Source organism: Ascidiella aspersa, chromosome 2, assembly GCF_963924565.1.
Source record: "Ascidiella aspersa chromosome 2, kaAscAspe10.2, whole genome shotgun sequence".
Lineage (NCBI taxonomy): Eukaryota > Metazoa > Chordata > Ascidiacea > Phlebobranchia > Ascidiidae > Ascidiella > Ascidiella aspersa.
The window spans coordinates 15,884,614-15,908,377 of NC_139448.1; the positions used below are offsets into that span (position 1 = coordinate 15,884,614).

General features: G+C 37.8%; 2 protein-coding genes across 4 annotated transcripts; one reads left to right on the top strand and one right to left on the bottom strand.

The window, feature by feature from the left end:
• Window position 1: 1 nt before the first annotated feature.
• Window positions 2–3,474, top strand: LOC146163967 (multiple coagulation factor deficiency protein 2 homolog). Of its 3 annotated transcripts, XR_014494550.1 has the most exons (4): window positions 2–151; window positions 761–876; window positions 1,078–1,315; window positions 2,988–3,114. XR_014494550.1 is itself a non-coding variant. In XM_083382258.1 (3 exons), exons 1-3 carry the CDS (start codon window positions 51–53, stop codon window positions 3,197–3,199), a joined length of 429 nt encoding a protein of 142 aa, XP_083238384.1. In that variant the 5' UTR covers window positions 2–50; the 3' UTR covers window positions 3,200–3,474. The 3 variants fall into 3 exon arrangements, 2 of the variants coding, with proteins under 2 accessions (XP_083238384.1, XP_083238385.1); XM_083382258.1 differs by lacking the exon at window positions 1,078–1,315 and having other exon boundaries at window positions 2,988–3,474; XM_083382259.1 differs by lacking the exon at window positions 2,988–3,114 and having other exon boundaries at window positions 1,078–1,502.
• Window positions 3,475–5,591: 2,117 nt separating this feature from the next.
• Window positions 5,592–23,311, bottom strand: LOC146163968 (uncharacterized). The gene is made up of 18 exons (XM_083381190.1): window positions 22,889–23,311; window positions 22,655–22,817; window positions 22,505–22,585; window positions 22,308–22,426; window positions 22,013–22,150; window positions 21,742–21,908; window positions 21,424–21,632; window positions 21,264–21,336; window positions 20,344–21,190; window positions 19,703–20,068; window positions 19,447–19,517; window positions 19,186–19,258; window positions 19,014–19,113; window positions 18,234–18,693; window positions 16,047–16,313; window positions 11,103–11,288; window positions 10,003–10,156; window positions 5,592–7,597 (listed from the first exon to the last, which is right to left on the bottom strand). Exons 1-18 carry the CDS (start codon window positions 22,938–22,940, stop codon window positions 7,401–7,403), a joined length of 3,723 nt encoding a protein of 1,240 aa, XP_083237316.1. The 5' UTR covers window positions 22,941–23,311; the 3' UTR covers window positions 5,592–7,400.
• Window positions 23,312–23,764: the final 453 nt, after the last annotated feature.

Consider the following 23,764-nt stretch of genomic DNA (forward strand, 5'->3'; position numbering starts at 1 on the left):
TACTCTTTGTTATTGCTTTTAGATCAGTTATTTTTTATTTAATTTCCAATATGAAGTATTTTATTTGTGTGTGTTTGTTTATTTTTCATTTGGCGTTTGGAGAGGAACTCCTTAAAAATCAAATGGATCCTAGTGCAGAACACAATCGAGCGTAAGTGTCAAATACTTTTAAAATCTGTTGTTTGTTTTTTACATTAACCCAATGATATTGATACATTCATAACTTTACCAAGGATGGCTTCAAGCTCTATTGTTCTAATTTTTATGTATAGGTAAAACTATATTATGTGCTTATTATTTATATATATATTGATTGATTGATTTGCTGATATATATAGTAATGACCCTAATCCATAACTAATAAAACCATAAATAAATGTTGGTAGCTCAGTAAGAATGTAGAAAAAGTATTGTAAGATATATAAAAAAACATCATCGTGATTTAGAACAATATTTTAAGTTATATACGCATGAATTTATGTTTTAACTTTTTAATGATGATTGATAATCTTGACTTGAGGATGTATCAAACCTAATTATATATTTTTGGAGGTTAATCAGGCTGATTAATCTTTTTCACAGAAAGGTAAATTCATTAAAAAGACTGTTTAAAAGATGAACTTAAAAGGTGTTCTGTCTTGTAGAACAATTGAATATCAATTTAATATATTATAAAATATTTGTTTTACAATACCAACATTTATCAAAGATTGCAACATTTATCAAAGATTCCGCCTAAATTGCTAATCCAATATTTCAGGCATTTAAAAGAGGATCTAAGTGGTGTGATTGGTAAAAATCCTGAAGACATGGATGTCAATGAATTACAGTTTCATTATTTTCGTCAGCATGATGCAGATGGCGATGAGAAATTAGGTAACCCCAGAATATTCTTTGAAGTATTCACAGCTGGCTTTTCCTAGTATAATAAAGTGGTGCATGCACTTTTATATTTGTTTAATGCATCTGGGTGGCATCTCATATATTGTTTTGTTGCTCAACCATCGCCATTATATATGCCTTGTTATCTGCTGCATAAAAATTACATATTTATTTGTTCATGATTGCAAAATCTAGATGGCACTGAGCTTATGGTGAAGTATATCAAGCAGCAAGCTGCGAATAAAAGTGTTGCCGACAACTTGCTGTTGGAGCATGTCGATGAACTACTAAAGAAAAGTGACCTTAATGGAGATGGCGCAATAGACTTTTATGAATACAAGAAATATGTCACTTTGCAATGATAGTTGAAGTGAAGACCTGACATTATATTATTGATTTAATATTCAGTGTCCAAGATATGATTGCTTAAAAGGTATAAAAATTTCGTTTTGCTGCACTGAAAAAGAAATAAGCAAGTTCCCTAGTTTGTTGCATGTATTACACTGTAAGCCTGTGTCATGTTTGAATGGTGTTTAATTTTCTTAAGATATTTTTCATAGTTTATTTGTATTCGAAGCTTTCACTTATTCATTGTACATTAATAAAATAAATCATAGACATTGTGCTAATTTGCATGCTTTCCTGCACGTTGATGATAAAGCATGACCGCAGGCAATAAAAAGACAATGTTCGTCCACCTTCTAATCCACATTCTTTCGATTCAGCGTTCCCTCGGGGCAGGACATGTGACTAAAAACAGGAACATCAGCATCCCATTTTTGCCATTTGGTTAAACAACTTCGTTAGGATTATTATATTTTTATCAATAATTTAATGACAAATATATCAATATTATGAATTAAGTTTTCGTTGTTCGCACCCAAATTATTTTTAGCGTTGATTTCTTCCTTGCAAAAATGCGCCGTATTCTCAAAAATGCAACTGTAATTACTCCGTCAACTGATAATTGTAGATGATAAGCATAACCTATTGTTTTGCAAAATGACCTTGTGCGCAGGGGTAAATTAGAATAATTTTCTTACCGAAACGATTAAAAACTCTTACTGGAACGCATGACAATTTTCAGAGATTACGTCCCAAAGTTACGCCACAACAGTACGCCGAAAAGTAATCTAAAAAAAAAACTGGTGTTATCGTTGTAGCTTGTAGACACGTTACTGAAATCTTAGTTGTGTTCAACGACATAAGAGGGATGACGTGTTAAAAACGGGACATGGCCTATTTCTACCAAGAACATGTTTTTACCGGTACGACGTAGCCTACCTGTAGTTTTTCTTTTGTGTTTTTTGTCTGTAGGAGGGTTTCTTAACGATGGCCCTCGACTAACGCTGGGGATATGGGCAGTCTTAGTGAGGCGTAAGCTTGCAATATTGTCCTAAAACTCAATTTTGGGCCTGTCATTCCTTGGGATGTTCTACACCGTATTTTCTGAATCCTTAGGCGGGGGAGCAAATTGTTAAAGCCTGTATAAAAGGATCACAAAAGATTGAGCACCACTGCTTTATAAGGTTTCTTTAAATAGCAAGCTTTATCAAGTTACTTGCAACAATCCAACGTATAAAATAAAGCAAATGTGCTGTTTTAACGCAATCTAATCGCCTTCGAAAAAGTGGGGAAAATAAGATGGAACGGCATCCAGGTAAAAAACAAATGATTGTTTAACAGTCCATTTCCTTTTTTCACCAGACAGTTCCGCCTCCATGTTAAAGTATTTAAACTAAGATTGCATTTTCATATTTGTGCACGACATCAAACTATAATCTCAGCTTTCCTAACATTACTTGTTTGAATCTCCCCGTAATGACGTAATTTTTTGACGTAACTTTAAAATACGTAAAAAAACGCAATTTTTTTATTATGATGATTGAAAGACATAAACAGAAAGCCCCCCCCCAGCTATTTCAGATAACTTTATGTATATAAATGTAAGTATTTGCAAACTTCGAGCCAATCAAACACTGTTTTGGTACAGGCATGACAATATTACTAACAACTTTCCATAACTTTCTACTGGTTGGACAAACTAAAAAAGTAACATAATAACTTCGTGATCTATCCCTAACGACCTTTTGCAACGCCGACAGACGGAAACGAGATCATAATGTCGATACTGCATCACGAGCGCGAGGAATCAACTGGTGAAAATATGCACTACCAAGCGCGCAAGTTTTCCGACGACCAGTTGCTTGCGATTGTCGAGGAAGTGCTCAAGTATCAGGACAAGAACGACGACGGCAAGCTAGATTTTCACGAATACACCTCCCCTTACAGCCCCGATAAAAAGGAGGAGGTTTAAAGTGACTTTTGTTTGATAACTCTTTGGACCACGCTGTCGGTTGTCCGTTGCGTTAATTAAAATACAAATATACGATGTAGCCGCCTATGTTTATTTTGTTTATTTTTGTTAAATTTTTTTAAACACCTCTATACGGATTATAGTTTTCTTTACGTTTGAATCCCTGCTTTATGTTTGTATGTTTGTCTCTGAAAGTGTATGCGTTTCTCGTTCGGACCCTAAAAACAAAAAAATATAACATGAAACATTCATTTCGCCTTTTTATTGCACTTCTATGAGCTTCTATGAGATCGATGTCATTTATTTATTCTTTGTATATTTATACCGGGACGGTTTAGTTATGACTAGGGCCCGCAAAAGTCAATAAAGTCAAAAATTTTAAGGACCTCGTCTGCCCACGAATCAAAGAATAAAGTTGTTTTGGGCACCTATGGGACTGTTTCTAAGAAGTTTTAGGTCAAAATAAATTCAAAATTTGATAAAAATAAAGTCAAAAATTTTTTCTTATTTCAAATAAAAATGGCCCAAGTTATGATGTTGCAAATTTACGCTATAAACGGACCTCGTAAAGCATGCAACCACGAAAAACCTAGGTTGAGCATTTAATGTCGTCCACAAACATATAAATAAAAAGGCGTACCGGCAACAATTATTTTACCGGAACGCTGTTCAGGGTTACTTTCACGACTGACTATTGTATGTCATACACTAATCAGGGGTTGAAAAAAGCTCGCCAGTCGCTGTTAACACAATGAGTTTGTAAAAAGGATATAAACATATGCGGATCCAGGGGCAAACCGCCCATGTCACCCTAAAAATATATATATTTTTTGCTAACTTTTAGTATTTACGTTTTTAGTATGTTTTTTTACCGTGTAAAAACAAACTAATATGAAATGCGTGATCGAATGAAGTTGTGTTTCTCTATTGTGACAAAATCTATGCAGCCCAAAAAAGCTACAAAGTGTATTTTCTGTTAAATTATACTCATGTATGCGGACAATGAGCCAATTTTATTTTTTATGTCTATTTTTTAAAGTTCGCTGTAGAATCTTATATACACGTTGGTTATATTAATTTCAGTATGGGGTCTGACAAGTTTTATTTTTGCTTAGTTCGGCCCACGTGTACCATTTCGAGTTGTGCAAGCCTGTTTTACAAACGTGGTGCAGTTATTGGTACACCTTATTTGCTAAAATAAAATCGCATCTCAACACTTATTTATTGAACCATTAATATTGTAAATTCAGTTTAGTCAAATCTAACATGTCTATTATGGGATGTAAGTTATTAAATAGTATTGACCAAGATAAAGGAATATAAATAACACTGGACAAAAAATAAATAGGTCTATATTGTTTTCAAGGCACGAAAGTTGTTTTAACATAGGCGCCTGATTTCGAAAATCCACTTATTATGTTCAAATTGCTACAGTTTTTAAAATATCGCGGAACTATGTTTTTCGGCTTATAAATCACATAGCCATAGTGTGAAATAAGTACAGGTACATTTCTCAGAGAAACGCTGTTTGGTTCTTGACAAGTTGAAATGCAAGGAAACGAACAGTTGTTTAATGCTTTTATTGACTAAAAAGTAACCTTTAAATTGCATGATGTATATCCTGGTGGAAAGTTCTTTTTGTGTGATTTTTTTGTAACATCTCTGCGCACAAACACACTTTCGAAATAACTGACAAGGCTGGATAAATCTCGTACAACGGCGTTAAGCTGGTCTTGACTAAAACTTCCAGTAGAAGCAGACTCGTATAATGATATATTAGTCACATGAATTGAGATTGGGCAAAAAAGAAAACGTTAAATAGCAGCTTCTGCGAAAAATGGCACTTGTCCCCATAGACTCTATGTCAGGATAATGTCCTATTATGTCAATGTTCACAATGCAGAAGTAGAATTCGCCATATTGATTTCGGGCTCTCTTCTCATTTCATCTACTCAGCTTGCTGAGTCCAACAAATATGGGTTTTGGTGCCTAGGTTTAGCGTTCGCAAATCATGCAAGTAAAAGGTCACTAAATTCAATAAATACGACACTAATTCCATTTAATATTTCTAACCCTACCAAAAACCCAGTTCTTACGCCAGCCTTTAGCAAAAAGCCCGGTATTCAAACAACAGCGTTAGGTGGCACGTCTGCGTAGAGGAAATTCGCCAAGCCATTGTATATTGTCAGTAGGCCATGAAAACAACACAAACGCAATGAATACTATTTCGCTGTTTCTGTGTAGATAATGCAAAATCATCTTGATAAATGCCATACATACTTCTACCTGAATTTAACCAGTTCAGTGAAGTTTTTTTGTATAACGATGGGCTTTCTTACACATGTCCTAGCCATGAAATGAAAACACGGATTTTGTAAGCTGTAAGGGGATTTATTCGAGAAAATGGTATTATGCCCCTGCAGAACGCACAAAACGTCCAATTTAGATAACAAAATTTGTTAACGCTTAATCTAACGAAAATAGATCTACTCTATTAGAACGACGATTAAAAACATGCGCTGGGTATCTTGGTACAGGAGAACTGCAACAGCAAAACGCTTGCAAATTCAATTTGGTCAAGTCTAATATAAGACAGAACATAGAAAATCAAAGAACACAAAGCTATAATTGCTACAACGATATATGACGTGCACGGTAAAAAAATCGAACAATAAAAAGTAGCGTGCAAAAAAGCAATAAATTAAAAAGCCGAGAGAGTGACGCGAAATGAAGAATCGTCGGCCCTGCTTTGAGTCAGAACAAGGATTGTCGTATGTTGGGGGAAAGTCAAGTGTTGGGTTGCATAGATACTTGACTGTTTTTCGCTTGCGGATTGGTTTAGCGCTTATTATGAGCAGCAGATGGAATAATCAATTCGCGATTTAGAGGACTTTAATCAATCTAGGTCGGGGCAGTCAATCGTTTACGCTGTCTTGCATAGGAGCTTCGTCCTTAAAGCGATAGGTCAACTTGCGAATTAAGAGTAACAGCAGGAATCGACAGCAAGTGGCGCCAGGCTGCAAATCAGCACCTTTCTTGCATGTAATTTGTGTCAGGGATCGTTTGTTCGATTTAGCGAAAATAGCTTCTTTTAAACAGCTCGCTCGTGCGAAAAAAAATACATTTAGCAAACTTTTTCACGTCAACGTATCAATAGCAACTAAACATATTAACCTAATAGTCGTAGAAACAGAAACGTGAAAAGTCTGTAACGTTGCGCGAAACACATATACTCCAGGCACCAGAAGGTCCAGTGTTTATAGTAAAGGGAAGACATTCGCATTTTGTGAACTAAAAGTTTGCAAATCTAAACGTTTGGTTAGACAGCGTCAAAAAGCTGAAGATCTGAGTAGGAAACAGCGATAGCGAGAGGTTTGGGTTACTGGTGAAGACTAACTTTTACACTAAATAGGCGGATAGGGTCTACTCGAAATGGCTGCAAACGCGTGAAGGCGGAAATTGAAAAATAAACGTAGAAAAAAATGGAAGATGCGACGGAAGAAAAATGCGAAACAAAGACGGCATTTCAGCAAACTGCGCTGTACAAAAAGCTTCGAGTAGAAAAAAACAGTTAAAACGTTATGAAGTCCAAGAGGGTGAAGAAGCGGGTTTCAAAGTGCTTGTTCAAAGTTTTAAACATAGAAAACAACAGTGATTCCAACGGGTTTGCATGGATGCAAGCCGTCTGTCGGTGTTAATAAATATAGAACGCTCTGGTAATTATTATACAGACTTGCTTCGGTGCCACACGAAACTACATACGTCATCAAAAAACGAGCATTTGAAAAACAAAGCCAAAGCAACAGCAGTTTCATTTGGGGTTCGTAGCCGCCAAAAATACGTCCTTTCAAATAGTAACAGTTATTTACGAACAGTCAATATTGCTATTGTAGGAACTTTATGCAAAACAACGTTTTTGCTTGCCACTGTTTTGTTTAGCGTGCGTCGATTTAAGCCCATGAAAGTATAAAACTAAAAACTTTAAACCGTGTCTATGCACAGGTCACATTTTCTCATTTATTTATGAGAGTTATGCCTTTGACTTTAAATTTCAGTTAAAAATCATGTACAGTAATATTTTTTTTTACTCTTAATGGATTAAATTTCTAGCAGAATAGCAATGGCAGAAACTGTTTCGTTCCACATCCAAAATCTAAACAAGGTATATAGCGAAACTATGCGGATTCGGAAAAAATCGCGCTCACGAAACAACGATACTGGGCTGCATCATGTTGCCTAGGTTACCGGCGCTACCACTTCCGGAAGACGAGGAGGACCTGGCGCTTCCGACTGATCTTCTGCTCTTCCGCTCATTGCTGGATGGGGAGGAGGGAGTAGAATTGGCAGAGGAAGAGTTGGGGTCATCGGTCTGGCTCGCAGGCTTAGAAGACGAAATGTCTGAAAAAATATACAACATTTAGAAAACGGCGATCATCGCATATACGTGTGCTAAACGCTCAAACTCTGTACAACTTGTAGCTCAGACGTGAGGTCGTGAGTTCAAACTTCACTGAACGCCATTTTTTTGTCCGCGCATCGCCTTTCTTGCATAGAAATCAATTAACCTTGGTTGGTCCTACAACGGACCCGGAGGCATGTTTGCCGCCATCGTCGGTCAGTAATACTTTAAAATGGTACGATCGCATATGATTACTGGATTACACAAAATATAATTTGTTGTTTGTTGTTTATGTTTTGCTGTATATATGTATGTTTGTGTATATAAACGTATGTAAATACCAGTGTAGTAAACAAGTTATTTTTAAATGACGTAAGTCGCAGTCAAGTCATTTGTAAAATAACTTAAGTCCAAGTCAAGGCTTTTTGAATAAATATAACAGGTCAAGTCCCAGTCAAGTCATGATTACATGCATTTGGCTTTACGTGCAAAAGTAATTTGTCATTTTTCCCTTACAACACTGGTAAAATATGGTTAAAATTGATGCATTCCTTTAAAATAAAGATTTATAACCCTTAACTAGTATGATATGACATGTCAAAATGATACCTATTCCGCGTTTTCCCTTATTTAGCGCGACCTTCAATAGTGCGACCAAATGTTCCAAAAAAAAGTTAAATCCTTGAAACGGTGTGCAGACGAGGGTACTTGGCGCGACACAGGGAAACTCCAAACAAGGAACAACCCTCGAAAACACGTATTGTCGGGAGCAGTAAACGATACCACAGACAAGTCTTGCCCGGAGCGCCGACGACCGTTACTATACATATCCTATCCTGGGTGTAAGTGTAGGGTTCGATGAAGGTTGGGAGCTGAGTACGAACCAAGTGTTGCACGAGTGTCTTTCGATTCACATTCATCACTCGAATTGGACGGGTCGGAACAACAGGCCATAAACGATTCAGTCCTCACATGACTATATTTAGGAGTCGTTTGGTTACGAAACAAAGTAAAACGTGCGCATTTCAGCGAATGGCAAGGGTTTGGATCACAGTAAAAAAAGTTTGAAATTGCGTTTATATAGTTTCTTGACCAATTTAAATGTCGGCCAATATAAACCATGTCTTAAGCAAGTGGTCGGCGACATTTTACCAATCGCGGGCCAAAACCAACCTCAGAAAGGTCTTGAATAAAAATTCATGAAAATTTGTAGTTAAAACGTCTAGTTTTTGTTTAACAGGGGCGGGCCTATGATATTTTTTCTATTGGAAATTGGTCTAATCGCATTTAAGCAGTAGGCGGTAAAGCGTCTTTAAGCGGGGAAAAATGCGTTTGTTTGGTTTAAAGTTTAAGTCCACACTGCGTCATCCATAATCAAAAAAGGTCGTAATGAAAATACTTCAAAAAACGCTATAAATATAATGGTAAAATCTAGTTTTTGGTTAGGGCTATTAAACACACACGATGTTATGTTCATATTTAAAACACACAATGAATTCGTGTGAAGTGCTGTTGAAAAAACGCAAAAAATATTTGCAAATACGCTGTTCAAATAGCAAAAAAATAAGAGGCATGGCAAAAGGCCTAGTTTGTAAAAAAGATGGCGTCCTGGATAATTTACATTGGCGGATCGTGGACCAAAGGTGAAAAAAAAATAAGTGTGTGTCCTTAAAGCCCGTATATACACTACAGCTGAGTTGAGCTGGGCGTGAAACTGCGTTTGTACTATGTCTGCGTAACAGACAAAGCAAAATCACTTTCACGCTTCGATGGCAGTCGAGCAAAGCGTAACTTTTTTGTGCACGGGGCTTGAGTTTAGCAAAGCGTGAAACTCTGCCAAAATAGAAATTAAATGCAAATTACGCTTTGCTCAGCTCTGCGCAGCTGTGGTGTAAACAGGCCTTTAGACAAATACTGTCCCATCTCGCGCTTGACCAAAAAAAGGAACAATTTAAAGTTTTTAAAGTCGTCCCCCAGTTGAAAGTTTCGTACAGGGTAAATTAACTGCCTTCATAAAGCACCACTCGTAGGTGAGCGACTATGCGGTCAAATAAATGAGGTAAACGATGGGCTCATTATTAAATCCGCGCAATTCAGAAGTTTGGAAGACGACTGAGTAAAGACCAACTGGAAATGATGTACGATTTGTTTGCACGGTTTGTCTGGCCGCATTTCCGCCAAGGACCACTTAAGACATGAGTGGATGGGAAAATGGCAATTTCCAGACGAAGTTGATACTGTTCCAGGATCTCAAAATTCATAAAGTTGATTTCTATTGACTCAAAAAGGCAGTGCCGAAAAACTAATCTTAAGTAACCGATTTGTTTTTTTAATTTGGTAATCGTGTCTGGCCTTGATAAAGACAAGTGGTGCTGCCACAGGTTCCGCTAAATGACCGGGTTACCTTTTGTTTCCTGTGGTGACGGCTTATCTTCAGAACTATGAGTCGAAACGTCTGTTGGCTTTAATAGTTTTTCTTCTGGAAATGTAGTTCGATCCGCGGATTCTTCTAACGACAAGGCGTATCTTTCTTGTATGTAGGCTTGCATGGCGGCGGCCTAAAAACAAGAAATGTACGAAGGTAACAAACATGAACCGTCATAATGGGAAAAAAATTTAGTAGAATTATAGCTTTACAATGCGCACGACAATTCAATGGTTTTCAGCTTGGTTCCAGTCGGCCCGTTTCATCCGGCGAAACAGTAACAAGTCACGGCGTATTGAGTAGGAAAATCAATTTTCCGTGAGCGTAATTGGCGCCAGCACAAAGGGTCCGTATGCCTGAAATAGGCCTGACAATAAGTGAAAGCACAACACGCACACACACAGTTTTACGCCGTGACTCCACAGTCAATCGGCGCTCCATTGTGTTTCAACAGGTATAGTGCGACAATGGGACGGGCTTAACAACGAAAGCAACAAACAGAGAAAGTCGATATTTTGTCACGTGACGATCGAGTCTCGCCGACCACCGGCCCGACAAAGAAAAACCCCGCCGAACAAATATCGCGCGAGAACTAATGAACGCGCTCTTTGTCAACGCACGAAGGAAACGCCAAACGAGCTTTTATGCCCCGATGTAATAAGGTTTGATGAAAAATACAATTGTAGCTTTAATTTTTGAGAGTTGTCACATCCATCAGACCGGGAAAATCTATAGAATTTTATTTTGTTAAACATTTCACGTTAAATAGGATGAAATACCATGGCAGTCAACGATGTATATGTTAAACATGCTTCTTTTCGTAAATGACGCGCATTTTGCCCTCAGATTTGCTGGACTCGTTAAGTTTTGCGACATGTAAAATACTCTCGCCTTGGCGTTAAACATACACCGTCGTTCAACGTCCTATTGTATGTTTATTTACTACAATCGGTTGCTACGAACTACCTTAGAGAAACGCAGGTACAGCAGCTGCGCAGTTTAAACGGCCAATCTACTTCCACTTTAGCTGAAACCGAATACCGCCTTTTTATTAATTCAACTGCCAAGTCTACGCTTACCAGCTTGCGATTGCAGGAGGCTGGCGATTGGTCGTCTTCCTCTTCGTCAGAGGCGACGTCACCGGATGTTGGCCAATGGGTGAGCGCGACCACGGTTCTGCGAATCACTGAAGCGGAACAATCGCTGGGGAGGGGCGGGAAGGAGTGGGCGCATTCAAGGATGCACTTCAACGTACAGCACTGACCCTATTAAACGAAGCAATTTGCATTTTTACCGAATATGAATTAAATCCATTTTATGTGCTATTGGTTATTTGTGAAGAACGCCCGCACGGGTAACACAGCCTTTTGGTGTTGGTTAAACTGTAATTTAGAACGGCGAAAGCGCCTCCATCCATCCCCAATTTTTTTTCACCTAATGAATTATTAATTCTGCGAAAAAGACAAGAAATCGTAATAAGCATGCAACCATAATTGGGCTTAACACGGGGTATAAAACAGCCGTTTTTTGATGTAAACATTGCGGTTCAAAGTTTGGTTGACTTTCGAGCTAGAAATACCGTAAAACAACATAAATTTTAATTTAGACAGAGCGTAAAGCGATTAAACTTCTAAGCAATGTAACATAGGTCGTGTCTTACTGAATTTGGAGGTAAAGTATGTTACAAAATACGGTTCAACAGTCGAGTGAAATAAACTGTAGGCGTGAGGACAAAGCAATGTGTTTAAGTCGCGACCCGGCTTTTTTGCTTTTAAGTAAACAAAACAAACTTCATTCGGCCACTGCATGAAAAAAAAAGTCAAAACAAAATACTTTTCAAGTCGTAGTAAACATGAATACCTTTAATGAAAATGTTTTACAAGATTTAAAAAGTGGGCTAAAATAACAAAAAATTCAAGTCAGTCTGTCACAACAAAGTAGGAATCGGGGCTGAACAAGTACATTGCTTTAAATAAACCGGGGTATTCGTCGATAGAGACGGGAACGTAGGTAGGGAATTAAGCGCCGCTGTGAGCGCACAACGCACAAAGGTTGGCACGGGTAGCTTGCGCAACACGAGGGTCAAGACATTTAGGGCGCATAATAGCGTCGCAAATTATGCTGGTCATGCCTTGATTGTAACAACCCGCCATATGTCCAAGCACACAATGCCAGTCAAGGAAGGAAAATATTTAGGTTGGGTCTGAACGACACCAGGGTTTCATCGGGCGAGGTCTGACCTTTTGGGTTTGGCCAAATTCACTCGGTTTTCTTAAATTGAACGTTTTCCAATAGAGAGTTTCGAAAAATTATGTCTAAAGTTCAATTTGCCTTATTGCGCATTTCACGCTGGACCAGCCAAATTGATGAAAAACACATCAAATTGATGACAAGCCTAGTTAAGTAAGCTTACATGAACATTAACCGTACACTATATCAGGACTTTTATGATAACAAACGAAACAGGTCACCAACAGTTATACGTCCAACATACTAGATATGAAAAAAAACTTTATAGCCACCCTGTAACGCAATAAAAGATGTCCGCAGTATACGTAGAAAATATACCACAATGCGATCTGAAATAGAATACGAATCGGTCAAACTTTACTTAAAACCTCTGACGGATGGCGGGACTTTACGAAGAAAATGTTTAATATATAAATACGCAAAATAAAATTAGGCTACATCGTAATGAACTCATTGCGACCGGTAACTCTATCACATTCTAAAAATAGAACACAAATTGAAATGATCTAAAGCGGGAATCCACTAGATTTGCCTCTGCATGTCAAATAAAGTGCTTGAGTGTTAGTTATCTTCCGAACTTTTGGTGTTACTTTAGCCTGAACTTTTGGCCTTATTTTATTCTGAACTTTTGGCTTGGTTTGTTGAACGAAATGGATTACACCAGTGTTTCTCAACCTTTTTCACCCTAGGGCGCACTCGTAAACCTTTCAAAACGCGGCGGCGCACCTGGCGAGCGAGTCGACTGCTAACTTTGTTTGGATATTTTGTTTTTTGCTGGCAATTGTTATTACATCAGGCTCCTAATTTTATTATCTATAAAGAAGCCTGCGGAGTCGGTTAAAAATAACTCGACTCCAACTCTCGAGTTCGACTCGGACCGAGTCCGGCTGCCACTCTACAGCCTTTATTTCACCCATGTACGCAACTAAATTAAAGTGGATTTTCAACTATCCCCTCATAGGGGTGTCATATATCTCATCCACCCACAAACCATTGCTGGAAAATATCCACCATATGCTATTCCGCCTTTTCAATTTGCAGTTGGCGGCGTTATCAGTTTTAAAATTGTTACTGCGCACGTCGGACTCGGGCTCGGGAGGCAGTCCGACTTTAGCAAAACAAATCGACTACGGTACGAGTCCAAAATCTAACTCCGACTCCACGGCCCTGCTTTAAAATACGATGTGCTTAATAAGACAGGCCTAAATAATAAAAATAAAAATAATAAAATAGGCCCTTTATGTTGTAAATTATAAAAACACACGGTATGTTAGTTAGAGTTCGATGGAAACATAGAATAAGGCCCGAAAGCAACAACAACTAACTCGGAATAAATCCAAAATTTAACGGAATAAGACCTAAATAGACAAAATAACGCCCAAAACAGTATAATCAGGGTGTGGCCTGAGACGGTTAAGGGACATCTTCTTGGCATCGGCCGTTTTGGTGTCGACGTTTGGGTGCCGTACTTTAAAATGCCGTTAGGGCCCCGCTGTTTTGGCACTGCATTGGTTGCCTCTGTTTGGGGTTAGGTGCGAGTAATGGGTAGAATAAGAATTTGGTTTATGGTTCAAATTATTAGGGGAGTTAGTGTTGAAGTTATGGGTGGAGTTTGGGGTTAAGTAAAAGGTTTTAAAGGCCTTATTCTTGCAATTTAGGCCTTAATCGGACGAATTTAGGTCTTATTTTGATTTAAACGTTATTACAAGTATTAGGTTTTAGTCCTATTTTGGTCTTATTCCGAACTGTTTTTTATACCGAAGTTGATGTTGTTTCAATTGCTCTCTTATGGCGAAAGCCCCGCTAGATACATGTTGCAATAGTTCCTCTTTCTTTGTTAGCGAAAAGCCAACATCAACCATTGGAACTTCAATACCGGTAGGGGTTACGAATCCAGTCAAATTGCTTATTGTTTATTCACAGAAAATAGTGATTAGAGTTATTTACAAACATAGTCCTTTATTAAAAAAGATAAACCTGAATGGTCATCTTTGATTAAAGAATCATCTTCAAATAGCCTAATTTAACTCCTTCTCCAAATCCCTATTTTTTTTAAAAAAGCTTTAATTTTATCTGTGGATGAGTGTTTTCAATTTGATTCTGCATTGACAATTTTAAACTATTCAAATGCTGGAATATGTCATTTAAATTTTTAACTTTGAATTCCAGAATTGACCAACGCCATAATAAAACCCAATACATTTTTGGTATAAGATCCAAGTGGCCTAAATAACATCCTCATCCGCAGGAAATGGATATAAAACCCCGCCTTATAAGGGCCATGTTTTTTTAAACGGCGGTGTTTGTAGACGCTGTTTTAAAACTGGATTGTTGGTCCGATAGGGGTTTGGGTATGTTATCTATTGGTCCTTTATCGATTTTATTCCGAACTGTCCTTTATTCCGATGTTGATGTTATTTTAATTTTGGTCTTATTGCTGGAATCCACTTTTAGTCGCAAATTCTAAAATAATACAGAATTTTTGTAACATTTTTTCCCATTGTCTCGCGGCGCACCTGGCAACCTTCCGCGGCGCACCGGTTGAGAAACGCTGGATTACACAATAAATACTTAGTACGTCACTTCATAACTTTAAATAGTGTTTTTGTACATAGACTTGTAAAAAAGTAAATTTACACTAAGATCCATAAATCAGTGCGTTGCAAAACTTAGGATTTTCGCCGAAGGCACGTCACTTTAATTCAATCCAGGCAACAAATAGGCCACGTGAGGACAAATGGAAACCAGATAGGTTAGCACAATCGATTGACGACTGGCCGAAACTTCTGTTCATCGCCGAGAATTACGCAACACGCCATTGTCCAGGTATGAAGGGAACAATGCCCATGGCGATCGTAAATATAGGGAGCCAAAATGGTAACTGTTGTTCTCCCGCGATAGGACTTTCTCCCAAAGTGGATCAAGGGGTTTAGGCCAACAAATAATAGCATAAATTTAGAAATATTAAATGTTTATGCGCGTGGCAAACAATCGCCCTAAGTTTTCACCAAACCAAACCAATTCACTAAATAAAACCAATTCGTGTTTATGACTGAAACTTCGGTGTCTCGCTACGCGACTATATTGGCATACCTTTCTTGGTAATAAGATTTTAGCTAACAAACCTATTAAAATTATGTAGCTAAATGGAAAATCCCTTAATTAACAAGATTTTTATCGATTGCATTGCAAAATGAAAGAGCGTTACGGGTAGATAAGGGTCAAGGCAAGGGACAATCGATTGCGGATTGATTTCGGATTGGTAAGTAACAACAAATCTATAGCTTTGCATAATCAATTTAAAATCCAAATGACTACTCCTTTGTGCGAAGGAAAACTGTAACTCTATAGATACGCTTAAATAAAATATGGTTAAATAAATAAGATTTATTTCCGTTTATTTATGTTTTAAATGTTTTTTGTTGGAAAATAATTTATTTTCAGATGTCGAAGTTTAAGTTACATCTATATTGCCTTGCTTTAAGAAAACGTAGGAAATATTCTGCAGAAATAAACCATCCACCTTAACATTTTTTTACTTGTGACCACAAAAACTCGGCATCTGTCTTTAAAATCATAAATGCGAAAAAAATCTGACAGTAGACGTTGTAAGACAACACAGGCAAAACGAAACCATAAAAATGCGAAAATTTGGTACATATTTATTGGAATCAACTGTCGAAGAACTAGGTCACAAATTAACAACTAAGCAAACGTACCTTTAACCAAACGTACCTCAAAACACGAACAGTATAACATACAACGAAACGTACCTTTTCTAGACTGTAAATCGCCTTCTCGAAGCTCTGCACAACTCTAGACGCTGTCTCTTCAGTGGAGGTCGTGGATGAGGAGGATGAGGATATCTCCCGTTCGTAGATGTCGACGATCTGTCGGACTTTGGCGAGAGGAAGAACGGGCGTCTCAAGGTGCTCCAGCCATGACCACATGAGGGAAGAGAGAACGTACGGGTCGTTGACGCGACTGAGCTCGCCCCAGGCTCCGTTGTGGCTGTTGATGGCCACCTGCTGCGTGTAGATCTGTGCGTGCGAGAAAAGTTAAGTGTGTGTAAGAAAAGCCAAAACAGCAGATGCCAGACCAACGGCCCTATTAAGAAAATTATTCCGGCAGATTTATGTCTTATTCAGACGATTTAGATCTTATTCTGTCGTAGGTATTACTGGGTATTTGGCTTTATTATCTTGTTGGTCTTAATAATATGGTAAATGTTGTTGCTTTCTAGCAATTGTAGGTATTATTGTGTATTCCCGGTTAAACATCGATATTTTTAAGTTGCTGTAATAAAAAAACTATAGGAAAAAACTGTAGGAAAAACACTATTAGCATTTTTGTAATTAACATTATTTTAGTATCTCGAACATTTTTTTAACAGCATAGTTTTACGCAAGCATAGTTTTACGTAACATTGACTTTCACTCGTTCGCATAGTGGCTTTAGAAAATGCAAAGCACTAATTTCATGCAGCTGCGAATCTCGACATCATCTGTCTTCAGTAACAGTCATCGTAACAGTCCTAATATCTAAGCTAGGATAATCCGGCTTCGGAGGCATTAGTGTGCTTCCACTTTTAGCCGGACGACAATCGATTTCCGATAATATGAATACATTAATGACTGGTAACGCTACAGGCAAACCTAGAGTAGATATATTGGTTGCCCGTGCGCATCCTAAATGCCTTTGCAGAAATGTCTACTGCTGACAAAATGTCACAAATAGTTGTTCTACGAGCATATAATGGTTTTAAACAGGCTCTTCATCGCTCTTGTAAACCATAATAGGCGTCAATTGCACGTTAACGACAACCATCATAGGCCGACTGTGTGTTATGCACAGCGATTTTCGTGGTAATAGGGGCATGAACTCTAAAATGTGCGTCCTTGGTGTGACCCACCTGACACTTTAAAATAATAAAGCTTTTTGCGTCGTGACGCAAAACGGTCGGCAATAAATTGGGCTGTGGCTTTCTTAGTAATGATCCAACTTAAAGTACGCTGAACAAATAATTGTTTGACATTAGGGGAAGGTTTTCTCTTAATTGCCTGTGTAAGAAACTCATTGTCAAAACACGAAAGATTCGATTTAGTTCGAGATGGCGTTCTGTGGCCAGTCGATTTTCCGGCGACCAAATGACGCAATCTCGGAAAAGGGCGCATTAAAAATTAACGAGAAATGTGCTATATCTGATCCACTCGCGGTTTACAACGATCGTCCCGAGCAAAAGATGTCACTCGACTCGTTAATATCGGCATCGGGCGCTCAATCAGCCAAGGGGAAAAGCGAAAAAATGTTAAATATTGACGCGGGAACATCAGCGTTCCAGGCAACACAAAACTTAAAAAACAAGATGGGGTTAACAAAAAGGCGAGGTTAAGGAATCACAACTTTTTTACGGTTAATTAAAAACCGTGCCTGTCCATCGCAATAAAAAATCAGCATTTTTTAATATCGCAATAACTTATAAGTTCTATATTAAATAAACTGTATTTTGGTTTTGCAGAATAAACGGCTTGGGCTATGGATTTAATTCCTTCAAATCGGTTTACCGAACAAACATTCCATACGTGCAACTATTCTCTCTATATAGTAGAGCAGGGGCGGGCAACTTTTCCGGTAGCCGGGACAGATATGGCCAAATGAAGTACTTGGCAGGCCGGATTAAGTACTTTCAAAGCTTGCATGTTTTGTCGCATAATAGCGACTAACGTTGGTCCGGCCCGCGGGCCGTATGTTGCCCGCCCCTGTAGTAGAGGCACAAATGATAAAATAATAAAAACTGAAATCATAGAAAGTAATGGCATCAAAACTTATAATCTATCGCAGCCATTCCAAGTTTTTAACTCATGGTCAAATATCGGCGCCCAGCCAACGTAGCCGAATCGCCGATACCCAGTTTATTTAAAATGACGAAAGATAACAAAACAAAAAAACGCCGCACTGACCTTTTCCCACAGGTACTCGTCGTCGGTGAGTTTGTAGGAGAATGCTTTCGCGATGCCCAGCTTGTCCTGTGCGCGCCGCTCGGCCGAACCCACTCGGCTCACGTCACCGTAGCTGCTGCGCCGACTCGGACACGAATCCTGGTGGTCCGGATGCAGAAGGACAGACGCGATGTCGTTCATGCTCTTCGAGGAGCGAGCCACATGCACAATGGGCGTCGTAGTCAGAACAGATCCCGCAGGGGGGCTGGGAACATCGGCGCCAACATTATCCAAAGTTTCGTCGCTGCCTTTTGTGTTGGAAATGTCAATCGAGTTGGTCGGACTGGGGGTTCCCCGACTGTCGGAGCTGCCCGAGTCGACATTGATGCCTGTGGAAGCGGCCACCGTTCCTTGCTCGCGATCGCTGGCGTTCGATCCGCGTTTCTCGCGCTCTTCAACCATTTCGAGGTTGCGCTCGGCCCTTAACAGACAAACACTTTGCAAATATACCAGAACATGGAGATGGCTAATTGCGATTTGTTAGGCAATTATCCATTCGATTTATTTTGCAAACTGCATAGGCAACGAATCGATTATTGTTCTGTTCAGTTCAAATGATTTAGCGCCAAAACTTGTGTATGCATTTTCACGCTGAAAATCAATAAAACTTTTAAAACCACCACACAAAGTTTTGTCATTTACCAAACATAAGCGTGAAAAAACTTGTAGCAAGTAAGGCTTTTTTCTGCCAGACCGATCTTTAAAGACCACACTTTACCTTAAGATGGAAACTGCACTCACCTATACATCAATGGAGTTTGCCTTCCAGACGATTTGGAAGCTGCTGATAAACCCCGTTGCGCGGGAACTTCTGAACTATTTATTTCAGATTCATCTTTACCTGTAAGTTGGAATTAAAATTTACATACAGCAATTTACAGAAGCTGGTGACGACTAATAAAGTTTCTCTAACCTTGGTCCATTTGCTGCGTCCAGCTTACCCTGGATGCCATTGAGCTCATTAGATCCTGAGGAGTGTTTTCATCCTACAAGGACATTATGAAATCTATTCTTTTGCTATTACATCGTTAAAAAATAAATTATATATATAAATATAATACATTTATGTTAAATCAAAACTTGAAACAGCTTGTCAGCATGGTATCACTGTACTAACAGGTAAATATATTTTATAATACATTTTTTTTTAAATTTTTTGTAAAACAAACTCTACCTCATTTTCGTCATCACTAAAAGATGGACCAGCAGTTTCATCAATGTCTATAACCTCTAAATCTTCCTCACCTGAAAAAATAAAAGAAATTTACAGCTACTTCTTATACAAAAAGCTCCCTAAGCATGCAAGAATAGAAGAAAACAACAGGCAATTATGTGACATGCAAGTATCGTTCTAAGAAAAGCTACAAGTTTGTAGATTTTTGGACATTCAGTGAGATTTGTTATATTTAAATAAATTGCTTTGCACCTACCTTGTTCTTTGGGACTATTAATTATCTCAATGGCAGAGGCATTTGCAGCCTCCAAAGTATTTGAATCATTGCGGTCTTGGTTAGATTCGCCAAAAGTGTCATTCATTGCAGGATCAGAAATAGTCAAAGGAATTTGATAGACATTATTATTATTGCTTTGATCATTGGATGTTGGTAAAGAGTCATTGTTGCTCAAAATATTTTGCTCATGTGCAGTCAATTCAGAAAGCAATAGCATTTTTTTTCTTTTTGGGACACTGCTATCTTCGACAGCTTTACTTGGTTCAACATCAACAGAAGTTTCGTCATTTGTGCTATTATCAAAAACTTCTTCATGAGCTTCATCAACCTCCGCAATGTTATCTGCTGCATGCATTAAAGTCAAACTATAGCGCTTAATTAAGAGAAAAAAATTATTGCCAAGTCAGCAGCTAGTTACAAACATTCAGGGAAACTATTACAATCAAAAAGAAAAAGTTCTACAATGCAAAGCAACTTTAGCAGTAAATTTTGCTTTTTTTCAGCAGGCAGTAAAATAATCATTATTCAGGAAGTAAAGTAAGAAAAAGGTCAATTTTCTGTCCAACATACAAACATGCAAGTAAGCTTTTTCTACATTTGGTACAGCAATGCTTACTTACCTTCATCTGTTTTCTGCTCCTCTGCACAATCCTTGGTTAAACCAGGTATGACTGTGTTGCTTTTTGCACCTTTAGAACTCTTCGCCCTAGACCCGGTTGGTAGAATAGTTTCGGACATGCCAGCAGAAAGTCTCATTTTGCGCAATTTTGCACTGTGTGGTGGACTTTCTACCAAAATCGTGCTTTGAATACCAGCAGTGTGACTTGCAACAAGTGATCGCACTGCTTCAATGTTACTAGGTTCCCGGGGTGATATCTCAGGTGATACAAGGGTTTTTTCTTCAATGATTGTTGCCACCTCACTGTTGTTGTTAACATTGCTGTTTTCTGAAAGGGTTATTGAGGAAGGAGTCACATCAGGTTGCTGCAAATCCCCATTTTCATTAGGTTGATGAAAGGTTTTTGTAGTAAATTGCAATCCTGAATCTGAAGAACTGTCTAATTCGGCCTCACTGTCTTCTGAATTGGTTAAGTTTTGTTCAATTGTAGGTACTACTGTACTTTGATAAGGTGCACGGTTTTGTGGCTTGACAAAAGTAATCTCGGAATCATTTTGGTTGATTTGGTTATCCTCTTCAACATAGCTATTAAGTGGAGTGTGTCCCTTAACAAGGACTAGTGAATCTGATACTAATCCAGAGTTTAAATCTTGAAAAGAATCATCAGCTTCGCCAAATGAGTCAACATAATTTAAATCAACATTTTCAGCAACATGCGCATATTTTTCCCCAGCTGATAATGGTCGATTCGAGCATTCAGAAACATTTCGAGAACGTGCACTTCCACGTCGAACCACCCTTGGGGAAAGAACAGCTTCCACATCAGTTGGGGAGGAGCTTTGATCAGCCTTTAAAAAAACAATGAGTAAATGGTCAAATATATAGTAATTATACAATCCAAAAGCAACTATTTATATATACCCTTTCTTCTTCTTTTTCTTCATTGACAAATGCCCCAGGAACAGTTTCCTTGATGTCAGCAACTGTGTTGCACCTGCACAAATTATGAACAAATATAAACCTATTTTAGTTTAGCAGTAAGTAAAGTATTACACATATATATACAGCAACATATTTCTACCTTTTAACTTGTTTCTCATTTTCTGTATCAAAGTGAAATTTTCCAAGTGAATATGCACTCTCACTCTTAACCATGTCAGTAAGCCTGTTGCACACTACATGAACCAATTTTGGTGTGTAGCGTAATTCCCTGGACTCAAAACCGTGCAATAAATGATGCTGGCGATTTAAAAACTGTTTCAGGGAAAGCCGTTTGGAGTGGGGTACAACCTGAGTATTGACAGTGCATTATAGTATGCAATTTATGCCAGTACAATATATTTGCCAGATCACATTTTGACTATAACCACTCTTTTGTTATTCAGTGTAATTACCCTACCTGTGGAAAAACTATTCTCAAAGGTCGGAGAAATTGCCAAAATTCATGTACACAAGCAATCTGGCCTCTCGTTTGAATGGAGTTACTTCGACTTTGTCTCACTCTTAAAATAGCAGCACCAGGGTCAAGTCGTTGAGCAAACACAAGATAACAGGCAATAAGAACACCTGATTAAAAATGATTTAAAATATTTAATTTAGTTGGGATATAAAATGTTTAATAGTAATGCTACTGTAGGTTAAAATATTATTCATACATAATTTATTTGTACCTGTTCTGCCTAATCCAGCATGACAATGGACTGCTACACTGCCTTCTTCTAAAGCAAAGCACATAACCTTAACCATGTCTAAGATTGTATTTAAGGAAGTGACCCCAAAATCTTTCCATCCAAAGTTGTAAAAGAAAACTTAAAAAAAAAAATCAAAAGCAATTCAGGATAGTGTTGTTTCAAAAAGATGTTGAAAATTGAAAAGTAAATATTATACTCATATAGTTAATTTAATGTGCGAAATAAATGCAATTCTATTGGCTTAAAATATGACGAAATTCAAAAATCAACTTACTGTTGCTATCCATAAAAGTTTTTGGATTATATGTAAACAAACTTTCCTTATCTAAAGGAGGTCCACAACTTGCATGCTCTCCGGGTCTTTGAAGGTTTATAATGGAGTTAATATTGTGCCTATAAAAAAAAGAATAATTTCACATAAACCACTTTATAATGTATCCTTATTCATTGAAATATCTTAATATGGCCTACCTTTTAAACTGGCCTATCATGTCATATTTTTTTATAACTCCAGTAGAAGGACGCGACATTGCCACAACATTGTCCAAAACCCTGTTTATATATAAAGTAGTTTAAATCTACTAATTACGTAAATGAAAAATACTATGAAACCAAACCCACCATGATGAATAAACTCCTTTTATAACTTGGTCTGCATCACTCCACCTAGCAGGGTTCTCCCATTTGCAATTTCTTCCCCCGCATGCCATAGAGCATTGCATTGGCCCTGGAATTGTTTGTCGGATTTTCTCACCAATCCGGGTGTACTTTGCCTCGGGTTTCCCTTTATTTAAACAAAACTATTAATTATTTTTTATATAAAGCGATAATTATCGCAAAAGTAATAAAACTGACCATCAGATCCGATTGATGCCACATCTGTGAGATTTAGCTTGTTTTTATCCATTACTTTTTTAAGTTGGTGTTACAATATGGTGAAATACATTTTAAATGTGAATTGGTGCTTGCATTTCAATGCCCTATGCTGACATGAACTACTTATTTATAATATCACTATGTATATAAGCTATACCTATAACCACAGAATAAACTGAAATAATATTTCACATAAAATTAGCTTTTAAAATAAGAAATGGTTCAATAAGTGTACATCTTTATTTTTTTGTAAAGCTGGTTTAAATAACTACTGCACTAGTAAACGTTATAAATTTTAAGTAAATCAATTAATGCATAATTAAAATCCAACAAAGTCTTCAACTTCAAAAAACAAAACTAAGTTATTTTGTGTAGTTTACGATATTCACTGTGTTTAGTTAAATCTGTATAGTCTTAAGCTAAAAAAAACAAACTATAAAACTGGTTCCATCAGAAAACATCAAACGAGTTATTAAGTACGACAAAGACTTTTAAGTCAATGCGCTACCTCGACAGTCATGTAAACACAAAAGTGCTGGTTCGTAACTTAACGACTAGTCAATAAACATGCGTGCAGCGTTACGTGGGTTCCTATGGTAATCAACACGTAACAAACACAAATCAAGAGTCACGTATTGTGATGCAAAATAGGCCTGCATATGCATATGTGTTTTAAAACACCATGTCAAAACATGTTACTGAAAATCTGTCCTGTTAACTGTTACTTGTGCATTGGTATTCTCAAAAAAACATGGTGCGCTCGGGTAAGTCTGTCCTCGTATGACGTAAACCATATCTAACTAACGCCAACGGGATTCCAGCAAAGGAAAATCATACGTTTTAAGAAAAGCGCGT